The sequence below is a fragment of the Cladosporium halotolerans genome (assembly GCF_011745625.1).
Source record: "Cladosporium halotolerans strain TM138-S3 chromosome Unknown Sca2, whole genome shotgun sequence".
Taxonomy (NCBI): Eukaryota; Fungi; Ascomycota; class Dothideomycetes; order Cladosporiales; family Cladosporiaceae; genus Cladosporium; species Cladosporium halotolerans.
In genome coordinates, this window is record NW_027191453.1 from 610,330 (window position 1) to 623,463 (window position 13,134).

At 59.5% G+C, this 13,134-nt stretch overlaps 4 protein-coding genes across 4 annotated transcripts; 3 read left to right on the top strand and 1 right to left on the bottom strand.

Annotated features, from left to right (window-relative positions):
- Positions 1-1,737: 1,737 nt before the first annotated feature.
- WHR41_00729 (uncharacterized protein) lies at positions 1,738-5,926 on the top strand (the record flags this gene model as incomplete). The annotated part of the gene is made up of 2 exons (XM_069369335.1): positions 1,738-4,909; positions 4,962-5,926. The coding sequence occupies 2 exons, from the start codon at positions 1,738-1,740 to the stop codon at positions 5,924-5,926; spliced, it is 4,137 nt and encodes a 1,378-aa protein (XP_069233549.1).
- A 534-nt stretch (positions 5,927-6,460) lies between these two features.
- Positions 6,461-8,128, top strand: WHR41_00730 (uncharacterized protein; the record flags this gene model as incomplete). The annotated part of the gene is made up of 3 exons (XM_069369336.1): positions 6,461-6,689; positions 6,756-6,991; positions 7,064-8,128. 3 exons carry the CDS (start codon positions 6,461-6,463, stop codon positions 8,126-8,128), a joined length of 1,530 nt encoding a protein of 509 aa, XP_069233801.1.
- Positions 8,129-8,135: 7 nt separating this feature from the next.
- On the bottom strand, positions 8,136-10,450 carry WHR41_00731 (uncharacterized protein). Its single transcript, XM_069369337.1, has 2 exons — positions 10,094-10,450; positions 8,136-10,040 (listed from the first exon to the last, which is right to left on the bottom strand). Exons 1-2 carry the CDS (start codon positions 10,376-10,378, stop codon positions 8,508-8,510), a joined length of 1,818 nt encoding a protein of 605 aa, XP_069233802.1. The 5' UTR covers positions 10,379-10,450; the 3' UTR covers positions 8,136-8,507.
- Positions 10,451-10,623: 173 nt separating this feature from the next.
- On the top strand, positions 10,624-12,693 carry WHR41_00732 (uncharacterized protein). Its single transcript, XM_069369338.1, has 2 exons — positions 10,624-11,237; positions 11,349-12,693. The coding sequence occupies exons 1-2, from the start codon at positions 10,849-10,851 to the stop codon at positions 12,475-12,477; spliced, it is 1,518 nt and encodes a 505-aa protein (XP_069233803.1). The 5' UTR covers positions 10,624-10,848; the 3' UTR covers positions 12,478-12,693.
- The last annotated feature ends 441 nt before the right edge of the window (positions 12,694-13,134 follow it).

Genomic DNA, 13,134 nt, shown 5'->3' on the forward strand with positions numbered 1-13,134 from the left:
TAAGGGGTAGCTTCCACCGGGCGCAGGGCGTTTCGGCACTGCAGACGGGTGATGCCAGCTGGAACGGCGATGATTGCCCAGATGCGCCAGCGATCATGCGCTCCACGTGTGCTCTGGCAGCACTCTGCTGCCAGAGAGATGCCCGACATCGCCGGCTGCGTGGGCGCCTTGCAGGCCTTGCAGGGCGGCGCGAAATCACGTACATTGGGCATGCGTTAGCGAGGCGGCCATGCACCGGTCCGCAGTGTGTCGCGCGCGAGAGCGCGCGTGCCTGCATCGCTTGCCGCATGCAGCTGCTGCGTGCCCTGATACACGCCTGTCTGTCCGCCCAGGTATGCCCGTCCGCCCAGGTATGCCTGTACCTGTAGCTGCGCCTGAAGTTATCACACCCGCAGCAGCACTCGCGGCGGCGTGCAGTTGCAGAGGGCGATGGCGCGTCTGCAGCTGGCGCGGAAGGCTCCCCGTCCGCGAGCTTTTCTTCATGTCTCGAGCGTCGGGCATTTGCACCCATCGGCCAGTGCCCGCGTGGTGGGCTGGCGTCTAGCGGCGCGGAGGAGGCGGCCCAGCCCAGGCCAACCTTACCATGCGCCGGAAGCTTAACCCCTGGCTGGTATGATATTACCGCCGCCGTGGGCCGGGGAGCGCGAACCTACGCAGCCACCTGGGCACACGCCGCGCGCGCAGGCCACCGCGGCGCTGCACTGCTGCTGCACTGCTGCTGCACCGTGGTGCGCGGCGGCCGCCAGCTCGTCGAGCGCATGCCGCCACGAGTTTCGTCGCTTCGGCTGGCGCTGCAAACACGCCCTGCAACCCGCCCTGCGCGCGTCTGGATGTGATGCGCCCGCCCTGAAACGACGGGCCTCAGCCTCGGCCGGGGTGCCTGGGGCCAGCCGCCGCCGCAATCACTCGCGAGCTGATTACAGGAGTGCGCGACACCGCCTGGCGGGAATCACACATGATCGACGGACGGCGTCAGAGTCCCATGCAGCCTGCTCGCACGCACGGACAGAGCCCGTCCAACGCCTAGCACGGCGGCACTTGAGAGATGGACGCCGCATTTCTTCTCGCGCCGCGCTCTGTCGGACACTACTGTAGCACTACTTCCTGCGTGTCTGCGTGCGTCCTCCCTCCTGCGCACGCCTCGTCGCACAGCTCCGCTCGACGATACAGACACTGACTCCAGCAACCGCAAAAGGGGTCGCGGGGTAAGTACCACCGTCCCAGCTCCCAGACAAGGATCCCCTCGTCCACGGCCGCCAGATTACCGCCGCTGCAGTGGGTTTCAGCACCGGCTCTCGGATGGCTTGTCAACGGCGACACCCTTCCGAGTCGTGGCCTGTGAGCGAGCGCACCGGCATGTCACTGACAACATGACAGCGTGTATAGAGCACATACTGCTCAGTCGCTGCCACACCATTCCAGCTGGTGTCGAGGGCAGCAGCCTGGATCGCCTTGTAGCACAACCCATGCGTACTGCATTTCGGTAGCTATTGTGTACGGTAGAACCGGCGCAATGGTGAATTGATTTCCTTCTTTCCTTTCGTAGGTCAGTATATCCGCCACCAATACGGCACAGCAGCCTTGGTGCACTGCAGAATGCGAAGCTCACTGCGGACAGCATGCGATATCCTCTGTGCATATTTCGATACCCTGGCCGGCGAGCCTGTACACAGAGACTGGATCCGGCTGTATCTGGATGTCGACTTGGAGTCCTTACTGACCGCGGACACTAATACAATGGCGGACTATTTCAGCGAGTATTCTTCCTTCGTGGGCGCCAAAGGCCTGCCGTCTCCCGCGGACACGCCTTACGACACCCCGGGCTTCCTGCGTTCGAAGCGATCTTCCAGGGCCACCACCGCCGGCTCGACTCGCTCTCGCGAGCAATCGGCTTCCCCTCCGCCTCTTCCCCCGGATGCTGTCGATTATGCCGACAAGAACAGAGATGGGCGGTACACCGCGCTGGACCCGAGGCGGTTCACGCCAACCCTCCATGCTTCGCTAGTATCGGAGATTCTTTCCTTGCGAAGGGAGCTGGACTCGAAGAACCATCTGGTCGAGAATCTGGAGACCAGCCTAGCGAGCGCGAAGAACGACAATGAGACTCTCTCCGCGGAGCTCACGACGAGCGCGAAGGAGGTGCGCACCGCGAAGCAGCAGGTCGCGCAGATGGAGTCTGGGACGTACGAGGCGCTGGAGGCTTTGGTCAAAGAGAGGGACAACGCCAACGCGTCTCTGCAGGAGATGAAGGCCCGGCTGGAGGCGACGCAGAAGAAGACCAGGGGCCACGACGAGGAGGCGGAACGCACACAGACGATCTGGGAGCGCGAGAAGGAGCAGTGGGAGAACGAGCGCCGGCAGCTGGAGCGGCGCGTGCACGTCACGGAGACGCGCCTGCGCGCGTTCGTCGACGAGGTGGCTGCCCAGCAGGCTGCGAGCGAGGCTGCGCCGGTGGAGCAGGAGTCGATTGGGGACAATGAGACGATCAGGGACAGCGGCATTGGCAACGACAGTGAGACTACGAGCCTGGCTTCGCCTCGCAAACGTCACACACGAAACGTTAGCAGTCTGAGCTTTAAGAACGGCTTCAGAAACTCCGTGTTCTCAAGGGCAGTGGATTCTCCTGAGCCGTCCGCAAAGGCTCCCGGGCACAGTCTTGCAGACGAGCTCGGTATTGACGAGGAAGATGAAGAGAACCTGGACGAATCCGATCATGAGGACGATGAGGACGATGAGCTGGACTATCACGAGCGCCCGAAGCACCTGCAGTCGCGTCAAGGATCCATGATCGACATGGATTCCAAGGCCAAACGCATCTTGGGTCTTTCCGACGATCTGCCCGTGTCTCCTGCAATGCGCGACTTTCCTAAAGATGTCAGCGATGAGACGCCCGTATCACCCGGTCTCAGGCCTGTCTCTCCTCAACGCTCCAGCAGCCCCCAAAATCACGCAACAGCAATTTCTAAGAAGATCGAGTACGTGGACACTGGGTACCAGCCATCGCCGCCTTCCTCGCCAGCGCACGGCAAGCGTCAGCTTGAACCTCTCCAGGTCCCACAGCAGCCCAGAGGCACTCCAACATTCCTCATCGACTCTGGAGAACCTGATGACACACATGTCCCAGTACGACGTCCGATATCTGTTCCCGCGAAGCTTGCCTCTTCACCAATCAGCCCGCCGGAAACTCCTGTTGTCGACGGAGTCACCTGGCCTGAGGGCAAGAAAACGCCTGCGATCTCTCCAGTTTACTCCAGCGCTTCCACCCAGACAGATGACGCCGGACCATCACTCACAAAGAGCGACGCTCCGAAACGAGACAGCCTACAGGTTCCCGTGGCCGTACCACAGATCGCCATCCACCCGCCTACCTCTCGCCCGTCCTCGCCGAGAACATACGCCTTGCCGCCCAACACCAAAAATGCCGGCTCTCAAACCAATCTCCGTTGGCCTGGAAAGGATGCGTCTGTGCAGACCGAAGAAATTCGCATCGATCAGCGTCCTATCAAGCTCCCGCCGCATTTGCTTCCTTCGCACCTCGACGAACTGCCCGAGGCGTCGGTGGCACGGAAGCCCGCAGCTGAACCTGCCGTGGCACCCAAAAAGCCAGCGAAACGAGAAGCCCCTCGCCGGCAACACATCTCCACGAATCTTCCTATGTTATCATCGTTCCCTTCGCCCCCAATGCGATCCCCCACAGAAGTATCTAGCCCCGCCCACTCTCGTGATGGCAGCACTGGAGGTCTCGGCAAGATGCCGCTCAAGGCCATTCCGCTGCCCAAGCCCACCCTTGCGCCTGCCATTTCGATGGACGAGGTTGCTGCTGAATCGTCGAAAGGGCCCCTCAACCGCTCCTCACAATTCGGTGTCAGCCAGCAGAGCCAGGCGAACAGGCAGCTGGCTGAGATCGATGATGTCTCGGACATCAGTTCTTCGGACGACAGCGAGGCGGACGACCAGGCTGGCTCTATGCCCGTATTGAACGCAGCAGGGCGACTCGAAGGGCCAGATCCTTTGGCATTCATACCGCATGACTTCGCCAACTCTCCCCAACGAAGACCGGCCACTGCGGACTCATACGATGCGGCGCCCGCACCTTCAATTGCGAGCAGCAGAAACAACTCGCAACGAGGAGTAGGTGGTAAGCGGCCACCTCCTTCGCGGTCGAGCGCTTACCTGCAGACGCGTGCGCGCAGCCCAAGCTTCACCAGCGTGGCCTCCAGCAACGTCAGCACGCAGTCTGCGTTGCCGCCGTACGCGATCCCGACAAGGTCAAGCTCACGCTTCTCCAAGTCGTACTTCCACGGCGAAGACGCCCAGAGTCCGACGCCCGGCACTGCCGCCTCGCGAGGCAAAAGGGCCGCGCGCGGCAATCACCAGCGACAGGGCAGCCTGCGCAAAGTCCAGTCGGCGGCATCAATGAGGGGCAGAGCCAACAAGATGTCACCGCAGAAGCCACGGCGCCGAAGGCGCTCGCCGGCCCTGACGCCCGTGCAATCGATGGCGTTCGAGAGCCCGGCGCCCACCAACTTCCCCATCCCCGAACTGCCCACGCCCCTCCAGCAGTCCCTTGCGTTCGACTGGGGCAAGCGCCCTTCGTCGCCGAGCAAACGCCCTGATACCGCCGCTAGCTCGGCGCCGCCGAACGAGGAGTCGCAGCTTGTGGATTCGATCGCGGGCACTATGGTTGGCGAGTGGATGTGGAAGTACATGCGCAAGCGGAAGTCGTTTGGCGCGGAAGCGGCTGAGACTTTCTCTGCTAGAAATGGTGAGGAGAGTAACGTTGGCTTTACTAGTCATGGTACGAGGCATAAGCGGTGGGTGTGGTTGTCGCCTTATGAGCGTACTATCATGTGGGATAGCAAGCAGCCGAGTTCTGCTAGTGCGTTGCAAGGGAAGAAGGGACGCAAGCGTGAGTCTGAATCCTTCTGATTGATCTGACGCGTCGTACTGACAATCCTTAGTGACCATACAGTCTGTCCTTGATGTCGCGGACGAGACGCCGCTGCCCAGGAAGCCCGAGCTTTCGACAGCCTTCCACCGATCGATCTTGATCCTCACGCCTTCTCGTGCATTGAAGTTCACTGCTATCAACGCTGAACGCCACGCACTCTGGATGTCTGCGTTGTCATTCCTTTCCGAGACCGACCAAGTACAACTTCCTCAGCTCCCGCTCGTACCACCAATCCCCGACCAGTACCAAAACCAGCCCCAACTCCAACGGCAGCTCTCACCCTCCTTCGGCCGCGGCCATGTCCGCGACTCCCTCCGTCTCGCCAAAGGCCGCCAGCAGCCCAACATCCTCCGCAGCGTCTCCGCGCAAAACACCAGCGCCGCCGACATCGCGGACATCCCCACGCGCCGCGAGCCCCCGCCCGCGCCCGAAGACGACGACGACGGCGCCGACTTCCCCTGCATCCCGCGCCTCTACAGCAACACCAACAAACACCAGCGCCAGCGCAGCAACACCTCATCCTCCCCAGCCTTCCCGCCCCCCTTCTCCGGCCTGCGCTCCTTCTCCTCAACCGCCATCCCTTCCACCGCCTCCTCCAACACTCGCTCCAACCCCGGCCCCTCTTCAAGCACTAAAGGCCCCGCAGCCGAATCCTCTTCGCACAGTGGCTCCCGCCGACCCTCCGAGCACAGCTCCGCCGCCGCCGCTGGGGGCAATTTCGACCACTTCAACTTCTTCGACGCCATGCCGACCGTGCGCATGCAGGCCTTCGTCGACCCGGCGCTCAAGAACGGCGTCCTGTACGTCCCGCCCCCGATGCCTGCTGGGCCACCGCCGGGGGTTCCACTCGCGATGGCTGCTTCGCCACGCAGGAGGGCGAGGGGAGGGAGTAATCTGAGCTCGTCGAGCGCGGATAAGAGGCGCGCGGGGTATGTTTTTGATGAGGACGGGGTGGATCCTTTCAAGGGGTTCTAGGTTGGGGTGTTGTTATGATGGACGACGAAAGCGTGTCTTGCTATTAACTTTTTCTTTTTGTCCATATCTATATCTTTTCCTTTTGTGTGACTGAGGAGACGACTGCGAGCGATCGAACGATGCATGGGATCGCGAGGCGCGTCTACGAAAAGAACTTAATACCTTTCTCTTGTAGAATCTTCATATGTAAAGGCTTTGGGATACCTAGAGGTATGGAGGAAATTTAATGATTCTCTGGACAATTCCTCACATCGTACCAGTTCCTCAGGTGGCCGTCTGGGCGAGCGGTGGCGACTACCTTTTTAGTAAACAGACAAAGCATCTCACTGGTAAGCACGACTTTCAACGCAGTTGCCACGAACCTTATCTTTGATAATGGACACAGCATCGACAACAAATTCTCGAGCATCCGTAACTTCCTCACATACTCAACTCGGCCTACCGTTCATTCTCGGCGTCGGCTAGCCCACCATCGTGATTTCACGTCTCCTCACGCCAACCTGAGCTCCTCCATATCAAGCACACCGTATCAGTATGGCGTCTACCGACATTTCTCTCGAGCATGCCTCTTCACCTCCACCCACTCTGCGCCGCGTATGGACGGCCCACATTCCACCCGTGAAGTCTCAGTACAAGCCGTTGAAGACCTCGACCGAACTCTACTGCGCTCTTTTCGCCTTGCAATTCTCCAACATGATGTGCTTCATCGACTCCATGGCCGCTCCGCCAATGATGTCCACGCTCTCTAAAGCTCTGAATTGCGGTGCTACGATCGTCTAGGCGGCCATCGCCGGCTCGGTTGGCGGCGTCATTGGCATGATCATCACAGGCTACCTCAGCGACCAACTCGGAAGGCGCTACATGCTACTGACGAGCTACACATCCTTGATCGGCATTGCCATCGCAACGGGGTTCGTGCAGCGCGACGTCGAGCTCTTCATCGTCCGCGGACTGAATGGCCTCGTCTCTGGAGCCATCGGCACTCTCGTGAGCGCCGCTCTCAGTGACTACACCCCACTAGGCACGAGAGGCAAGTACCAAGGCCTTCAAGGAATCACAATCCTCGTCGGCGGCCCTCTCGGGATGATTGGCGGCGCTGCCCTCGCATTAAAAGGCCAATGGCGCATTCTCTTCTAGGGAATCGAAGCGCCGTTCGCCGTAATCTCTCTCGTCTCAACCTACCTCTGGTGCCCTGCGACCATCCCACCTCCCACTCGACAGGAGCTCCTGGCAATCCTCAAAACCATCGACTACGCAGGAATCGTCACCTTCTGTGCCGCCGTCGTCAGCGGCCTGATCGTCGCCTCCCAAGCCGGCCGCCAATGGCCCGTCAACGACCCTCGCATCATCGCCCTGCTCGCCCTCTGCGGCATCTCCTCCCTCGCCTTCCTCGCCCTCGGCCTCAAATACCGCCGCATCCGGCCCGTGATCCCCTTCCGCATCTTCCGCAACGCCACCGTCTCCATCGTCCTGCTCCAGCAATTCCTCATGGGCGCCGTCTACTGGGCCTTCCTCTACTTCATCCCTTCCTACCTCCAAATCGCCCACGGCATGAACCCCCTGCGCGCCGCCGCCCACATGCTGCCCTGGCTGCTCCCGCACGGCGTCTGGATGACCCTCTCCGGCCTCGTCATGACCTGGCGCTGGCCCTTGCGCTGGCCCGCCCGCAAGAAGCAGGTCTCCTACGGGCCCATGATGTGGCTCGGCTACGCCTGCCTGGCCCTCGCCTGCGCGGGCATCGCCTGCGCGCGCGACGTCGCCGGGCTCGTCGGGCTCGAGGTCGTCTTCGCGCTCGGCACGGGCGCGGTCTTCCAGAACTCCGTCGCCGTCTTGCAGTCGCACACGGAGCAGGACGAGACGGCCGTCGTGCTGGGCGTGCGCAGCATGGTGCGCGGCGTCGGGGGCTCGATTGGGTCGGCCGTGGGCACGGTGATCATTGGCGCTGTGCTGGGGGAGTATTTGCCGGAGCGGTGGAAGGGGTTGAAGAGCTCGGCGTTTTCGAAGCCGCCGTTTGCGCGCATGACGGCGGACGAGGCGCGGCTGACGGTCGGCTCGTTTGAGCATGCGATCGCGTGGGTGTTCGTGGCGTGCGCGGGCGCGATGGTGTTGAGTTTCGCGCTGTGCGTGTTTATTGCGGATCATGGATTGGAGAGGCCGGATATCAAGGAGAAGGAGCGGAGGATGTCTGCGGAGCATATGTAGTTTTTTTTTTTTTTTTTCTTTTCGGATTGAGGCGGTCCTAGGGTATGAGTTGAATGGATGGCGACCTGAGTCGTCTTTTGACCTGATGTTGCTCGAGATTCTGTGGCGAGATATGTGCCTTAGTTTGAAAACAGCCGCTGTAATGCTCTCAGTGGCAGCTGCAGAGGCCTTCTGCGAGTCTGTGGCAGCACCACATCTTGGGTTTCTGCCGCTAAAACAGTGGTCAGATAATGCTCGCGATCACTCTATCCTTCAACTACAGCTCAAAATCTTCAACGATATCTTGCTCCGCAACATCACAGTAAACCATCATGAGTTGATCAGAGCATTGCCATGGCCAAAAGGCGTACATTGTTACAGATAGATACACACCTCAGATCTACCGAATCTCCCACAGCTTGATCTTGCCCTGCTCGTTCGCCACAGCCAACACCGAGTGCACGTCTCCTCCCACGATCTCGCCGCCGCAGAACGCAACACCCGTGATGCGGCCCAGGGGCGTCGAGTTGGTCGGCCAATTCTTGAACACCGTGCAGCTTGGCAGGTGCACCAGGCGCAGCGCGTCGCGCTTCCACTTGCTCGCCATGACCATGATCTGGCCGTCGGGCGAGAAAGCAAGGTGGGAGGTGGGGGTGGTGAGGTGGTCAAGGGTCTTCGTAGGCTTGGGGGCGACGGGCACAGGCTGGTCAACGGCCTTGCCTGCTGGCGCGGGCGAGGCGAGCCACTCTCGTCTGTCGTAGATGTTGACGATGCCGGAGGAGCTGCCGATGGAGATCCAGCGGTCGGTGCCGATGGGAGACTTGACGAACTCGTGGTGTCCGCCGAGAGAGAGCGTGGTCGTTCCGACGGCGCCTTCGTCCTGCCAGCGGGCGACGGTGCGCTGGTCCTGGATCGACCACTCGGTGATCTCACCGGACTTGCCGGCGATACACAGGCCTTTGCCGTCGCGCCACCAGGAGAAATCGGCAATGCCACCTCGGCTTTCGATCCGTACTTGCGCAGCCCACTGGAGCGTTGATGCTGAGAGGATGTTGATGACACCGCCGCCCTTGCGCGCAGAGCCCTGCAGAGCCATGTATTTCCCGTCGGGCGACAACTTGAAGTTTTCCATGCTGCGCTGCTCGTGCTGCTGCCCATAGACACGAGTGACTTTCTCGACCTGTCCTGTTTGCAGGTTCCAGACGTGGAAGTAGCGGCGTCGAGCTGAGAGGAAAATTCGCGAATCGTTCGGGTGGAAAGCGGTAGTCGTCAATGGAGTTCCTCGGATGTGCATGCTCGTCAGAAGAGGATTGGGGGTCGGTGCTGGGGGCGAAGGAGCGATGTGGTGCAGGTAGAGTGTCGAGGAAGGTCCAGATGAGAGCAGCAAAGGAAGCGAAGGGTGGAATGAGAGCGACGTGATAGCACTGGGCTGAATGCCAGGTACATCCTTCGTGCGCTGAATGTCGATCGTCTCAGGGCGAATCTTGCGCTTCTTGCCAGATCCACGACCTGATTCACGAACCAAGGATTGGGCATCCTGTAACAACTTTGAAAGAGGCGCAACGCTGGGGACCTCATCGTCGACGTCCATCTCCCCGTCAAACTCAGCTTCTTCCTCCGAAGACTCGGCCTCATTTGAAGTCCGTCTCTTTTTGCGAGCGGGCTTACCGCCGGCAGTCTGTGCCCACTCGGGCTTGGGGTTCAGCAATTCAAACTGCTGTCGCAAACGCCTGCTGTATTCTTTCCCGTTGATCAGATCCTCCGCCTCGGTTCGTCGTAGCTTGCGTAGTCTGGGTACGTTTGCCAGAGATATCATTAGACGTTCGTCGTCGCTGTCCTCCCATGCTGCGGGTTGCTTTGTGGTTTCGTCGTCTTCGGAATCAGCAGGTGCTTGGTAAGGGTTCTCAGTGGGGGCAAGGTCGGAGATGAAGAGCTATCGCATGTCAGCATGTTGAGAGTAAGACGCGCATGAGTTGCGACACATACATCTGCATCGTCCATCCCTGCCAAACCATCGTCCGAAGCATCATCCTCATCGTCTTCTGCCTCTTGGTCGTCCAAGTTGAAATCCTTTAAGCCTTCGCGGAAACCCTCGCTGTCGCCAAAAACTAGTCGCTCCAACTCTTCCTCAGCATCATCTTTCTCAATTCCACCTTCCGTGACAAATTCCACATCCGATCCCTCGTCCATTTCATCCTGAGCCGGAGGCGTTGGTTGCTGAACTGTTTCCTCCTTTTTCTTATTCGCTTTCGCCTGCTTCGATTTGGCCATGGTGGATCAGACGAGAAGCTCACAGCCACTCGAGAGACAGAGTGCTCGGCCTTGCAATTATTTCAGGCGGGACGAAGTCGCAAAATTTCGCGACTTCTTCTATTCTCAAATCGAACTTCCTACTTCTTTCCTGAAGCCGAGCTAAAAGCGGCGGACGGATCGGCCCGTTAAGGTCGCCGTCGCGCGACCTCCGCATCCGTGCGCGGCATCCAACTCTTCTGGAGAGCGGAGCCTCATACACAAAGCGACGCCTCCCTCACTCACGCGACAAAGCAAACCCTTTCAAACTCTCCAAATTCCTCGAACACAGCATCTCCCTTTTCGCACCACGGACACAATCTTGTCTTCCTCTCGATCGCGCCAAATACACACGTTCACTGGAGTTCGCGCCATCTAGGAACTGAGGTCTTGACGCCTCGCACCTTACAAATCCTGGTCATACCCTTCGCAGGGACACTATCCACGCCAACATGTCTCTCGACAAAGAGGCTCCTCTCGCGCAAGCGATTCAAGCCGCAGTACAGCCAAAGCTCATCGAGAACGGCTGGGTAGCCGAAGATGCCGACACCGAACTGTCCGAATACATCACGCTCATGGTCATCAACGGCAAGACGCAGCAGCAAGTTGTGTCAGAAGTTGGAACCGAACTTCTGGGTGTGGGCGAAGACGATCCTGCTGTCGCAGAACTCGCGCGATGGCTGTTCCAGCAGGTTCCCATGATAAATGCGCAGATCAACGGTGGTGGAGACCAGTCTATGGAGACATCAGGGCAGCAGCAAGAGAGTCAGAACGGCGCACCTCAGCCCATACCCTCAGCGCAAGATTCGCAGATGGACGACGCAGGAGCACCGGAAGGAGTGTATGTCACACCCAAGTCTCGCCGAGGAAGTCGCTGCGGGTATTCCGCCGATCCTCTGGCGCAGTATATTATCCCCCAATATAATTATCATAACTTACTAACTCCAACTAGACCAAGTGGGCCAAAGGCAATGCGCAACGGTGCGGCGGCTGGGAGTGGTAGAGGTCGGGACAAGCGCATGCTTGGTCAGCTTAACAGGCAACTCGACCGCTCGCAGGACGACCCGCTTCGGAGAATCAAGGGAGCAGCAGGTGGACAGGCTGGCCGCATCAACGCACACGCCGGTCGCGAACCCCCTCGAGGACCCCGTGGTGGTGCCGCCGCAAACGGCATGAACCGGATGATGAATGGCAGACCTGGGCAGAACATGATGGGCCAGCCTGGTGGACTCAATCCGCAGCAGCAGATGCAATTCTTGCAAATGATGGAGATGCAAAGCCAGATGATGGCACAAATGTTCAACGGCCAACCACCAAACATGCAGAACCCTCAGCAGCAGAGGGGTACCGGCAAGAGCCTCTTCGAGCGCGTCGACAAGCGCCAGAACGGCGGTGCTAAGAACAACCGTCAGCACATCCACAACGGCGGTATGAGCAATAACGACAGCGCGATGGACACCGAGATGGGAGGAGACGGCGCAGCGAAGCGCAAGGACCCTTTCGACACGCTCTGTCGCTTCAACGAGAAGTGTACCGTCCCCACCTGCCCGTATGCACACCAGTCTCCCGCCGCGCCGCCCGGCACCACCCTCGATCTCTCCGATCGCTGCTCTTTCGGTGCCGCTTGCGAGAACAAGAAGTGCGCAGGCAAGCATCCTTCGCCCGCACAACGCCGCCAACACCTCAAAGACGAGGTCGACTGCAAGTTTTATCCCAACTGCACGAACCCCAGCTGCCCCTTCCGCCACCCTGACATGCCGGCATGCCGCAACGGCGCAGACTGCACTGTTCCCGGCTGCAAGTTCGTGCACTCGAAGATCATGTGCCGCTACAACCCGTGCCTGAACCCCAAGTGTGTCTACAAGCACGCCGAGGGCCAGAAGCGCGGCAATTTCGAAGACAAGGTCTGGACGGCGGGAGGAGGAGGATCTGGCGAGGGCGACGCAGCGATGCAGGCCGAGGGCACGGGCAAGAGCGAGAGGTTCCAGGGCCTCAAGCAGGGCGAGACGGCGGAGGAGGAGCTGATTCTTCCCGGCAGGACGACGCCGGAGAGGGGCGCTGACGAAGGTGTTGTTTCGTAAATAGGGATTGTACGAGTTACGGAAGGAATGACGATGTTTAGATTGAGCAAGGGTCAGAGGATGCAGCGATACGGCAATCAAGGGAATTGTACGATTAGGTGGAATAAGTGCACGGGTGGTAGAGAATGGGTGGGCCCGCTTGGGAACGGTCGAAGAGTGACCATAATGGATAACAATTTCCCGTTGCCGCAGTGCTTTTTGCGGCGTTTTCTGTAACGATGCTTCCCTGTGTCACTTTGAAACTCTCGATTGTGATTAATCCATATGGGTCTGTTGTCCGGATGCCAACTAGCGATCGCAATAGTGTGTTATGGAGTTGGGATCATCGAGGTGTTTTCCTTGCGCTCGCTATCGGAAAAGCGCCTCTGTCTGCGGCACTCCACGTCTTCCTACTTCTGAAGACGAGGGTATTAGCAGATCAATGCTTCGACGGCACGAGGCACGGGAGCAATATAGTCACATGTCATCGTGGGGTCGATCGAATACTCAAGCTCCCCGCCCACTTGCTCTCTCCGCGGAGATTTAGGTGGCCATATTGCCAGAGACGATGGCATTAGCACACTGCGTCATCAATGGCAAGAGAAGGGTGATTTTGACGACCAATTGAATCGACCGCTTCTCCCAGCAGACCAATCTTCTCACGTGCGGCTACCAGGC

Bases quoted from the DNA above. Each gene is read 5' to 3' on its own strand.
- WHR41_00731 (XM_069369337.1), bottom strand. From the start codon at position 10,378: ATGGCCAAATCGAAGCAGGCGAAAGCGAATAAGAAAAAGGAGGAAACA. The intron at 10,041-10,093 runs GTATGTGTCGCA...GACATGCGATAG, and splicing joins CAGGGATGGACGATGCAGAT to CTCTTCATCTCCGACCTTGC.
- WHR41_00732 (XM_069369338.1), top strand. From the start codon at position 10,849: ATGTCTCTCGACAAAGAGGCTCCTCTCGCGCAAGCGATTCAAGCCGCA. The intron at 11,238-11,348 runs GTATGTCACACC...AACTCCAACTAG, and splicing joins GCAGGAGCACCGGAAGGAGT to ACCAAGTGGGCCAAAGGCAA.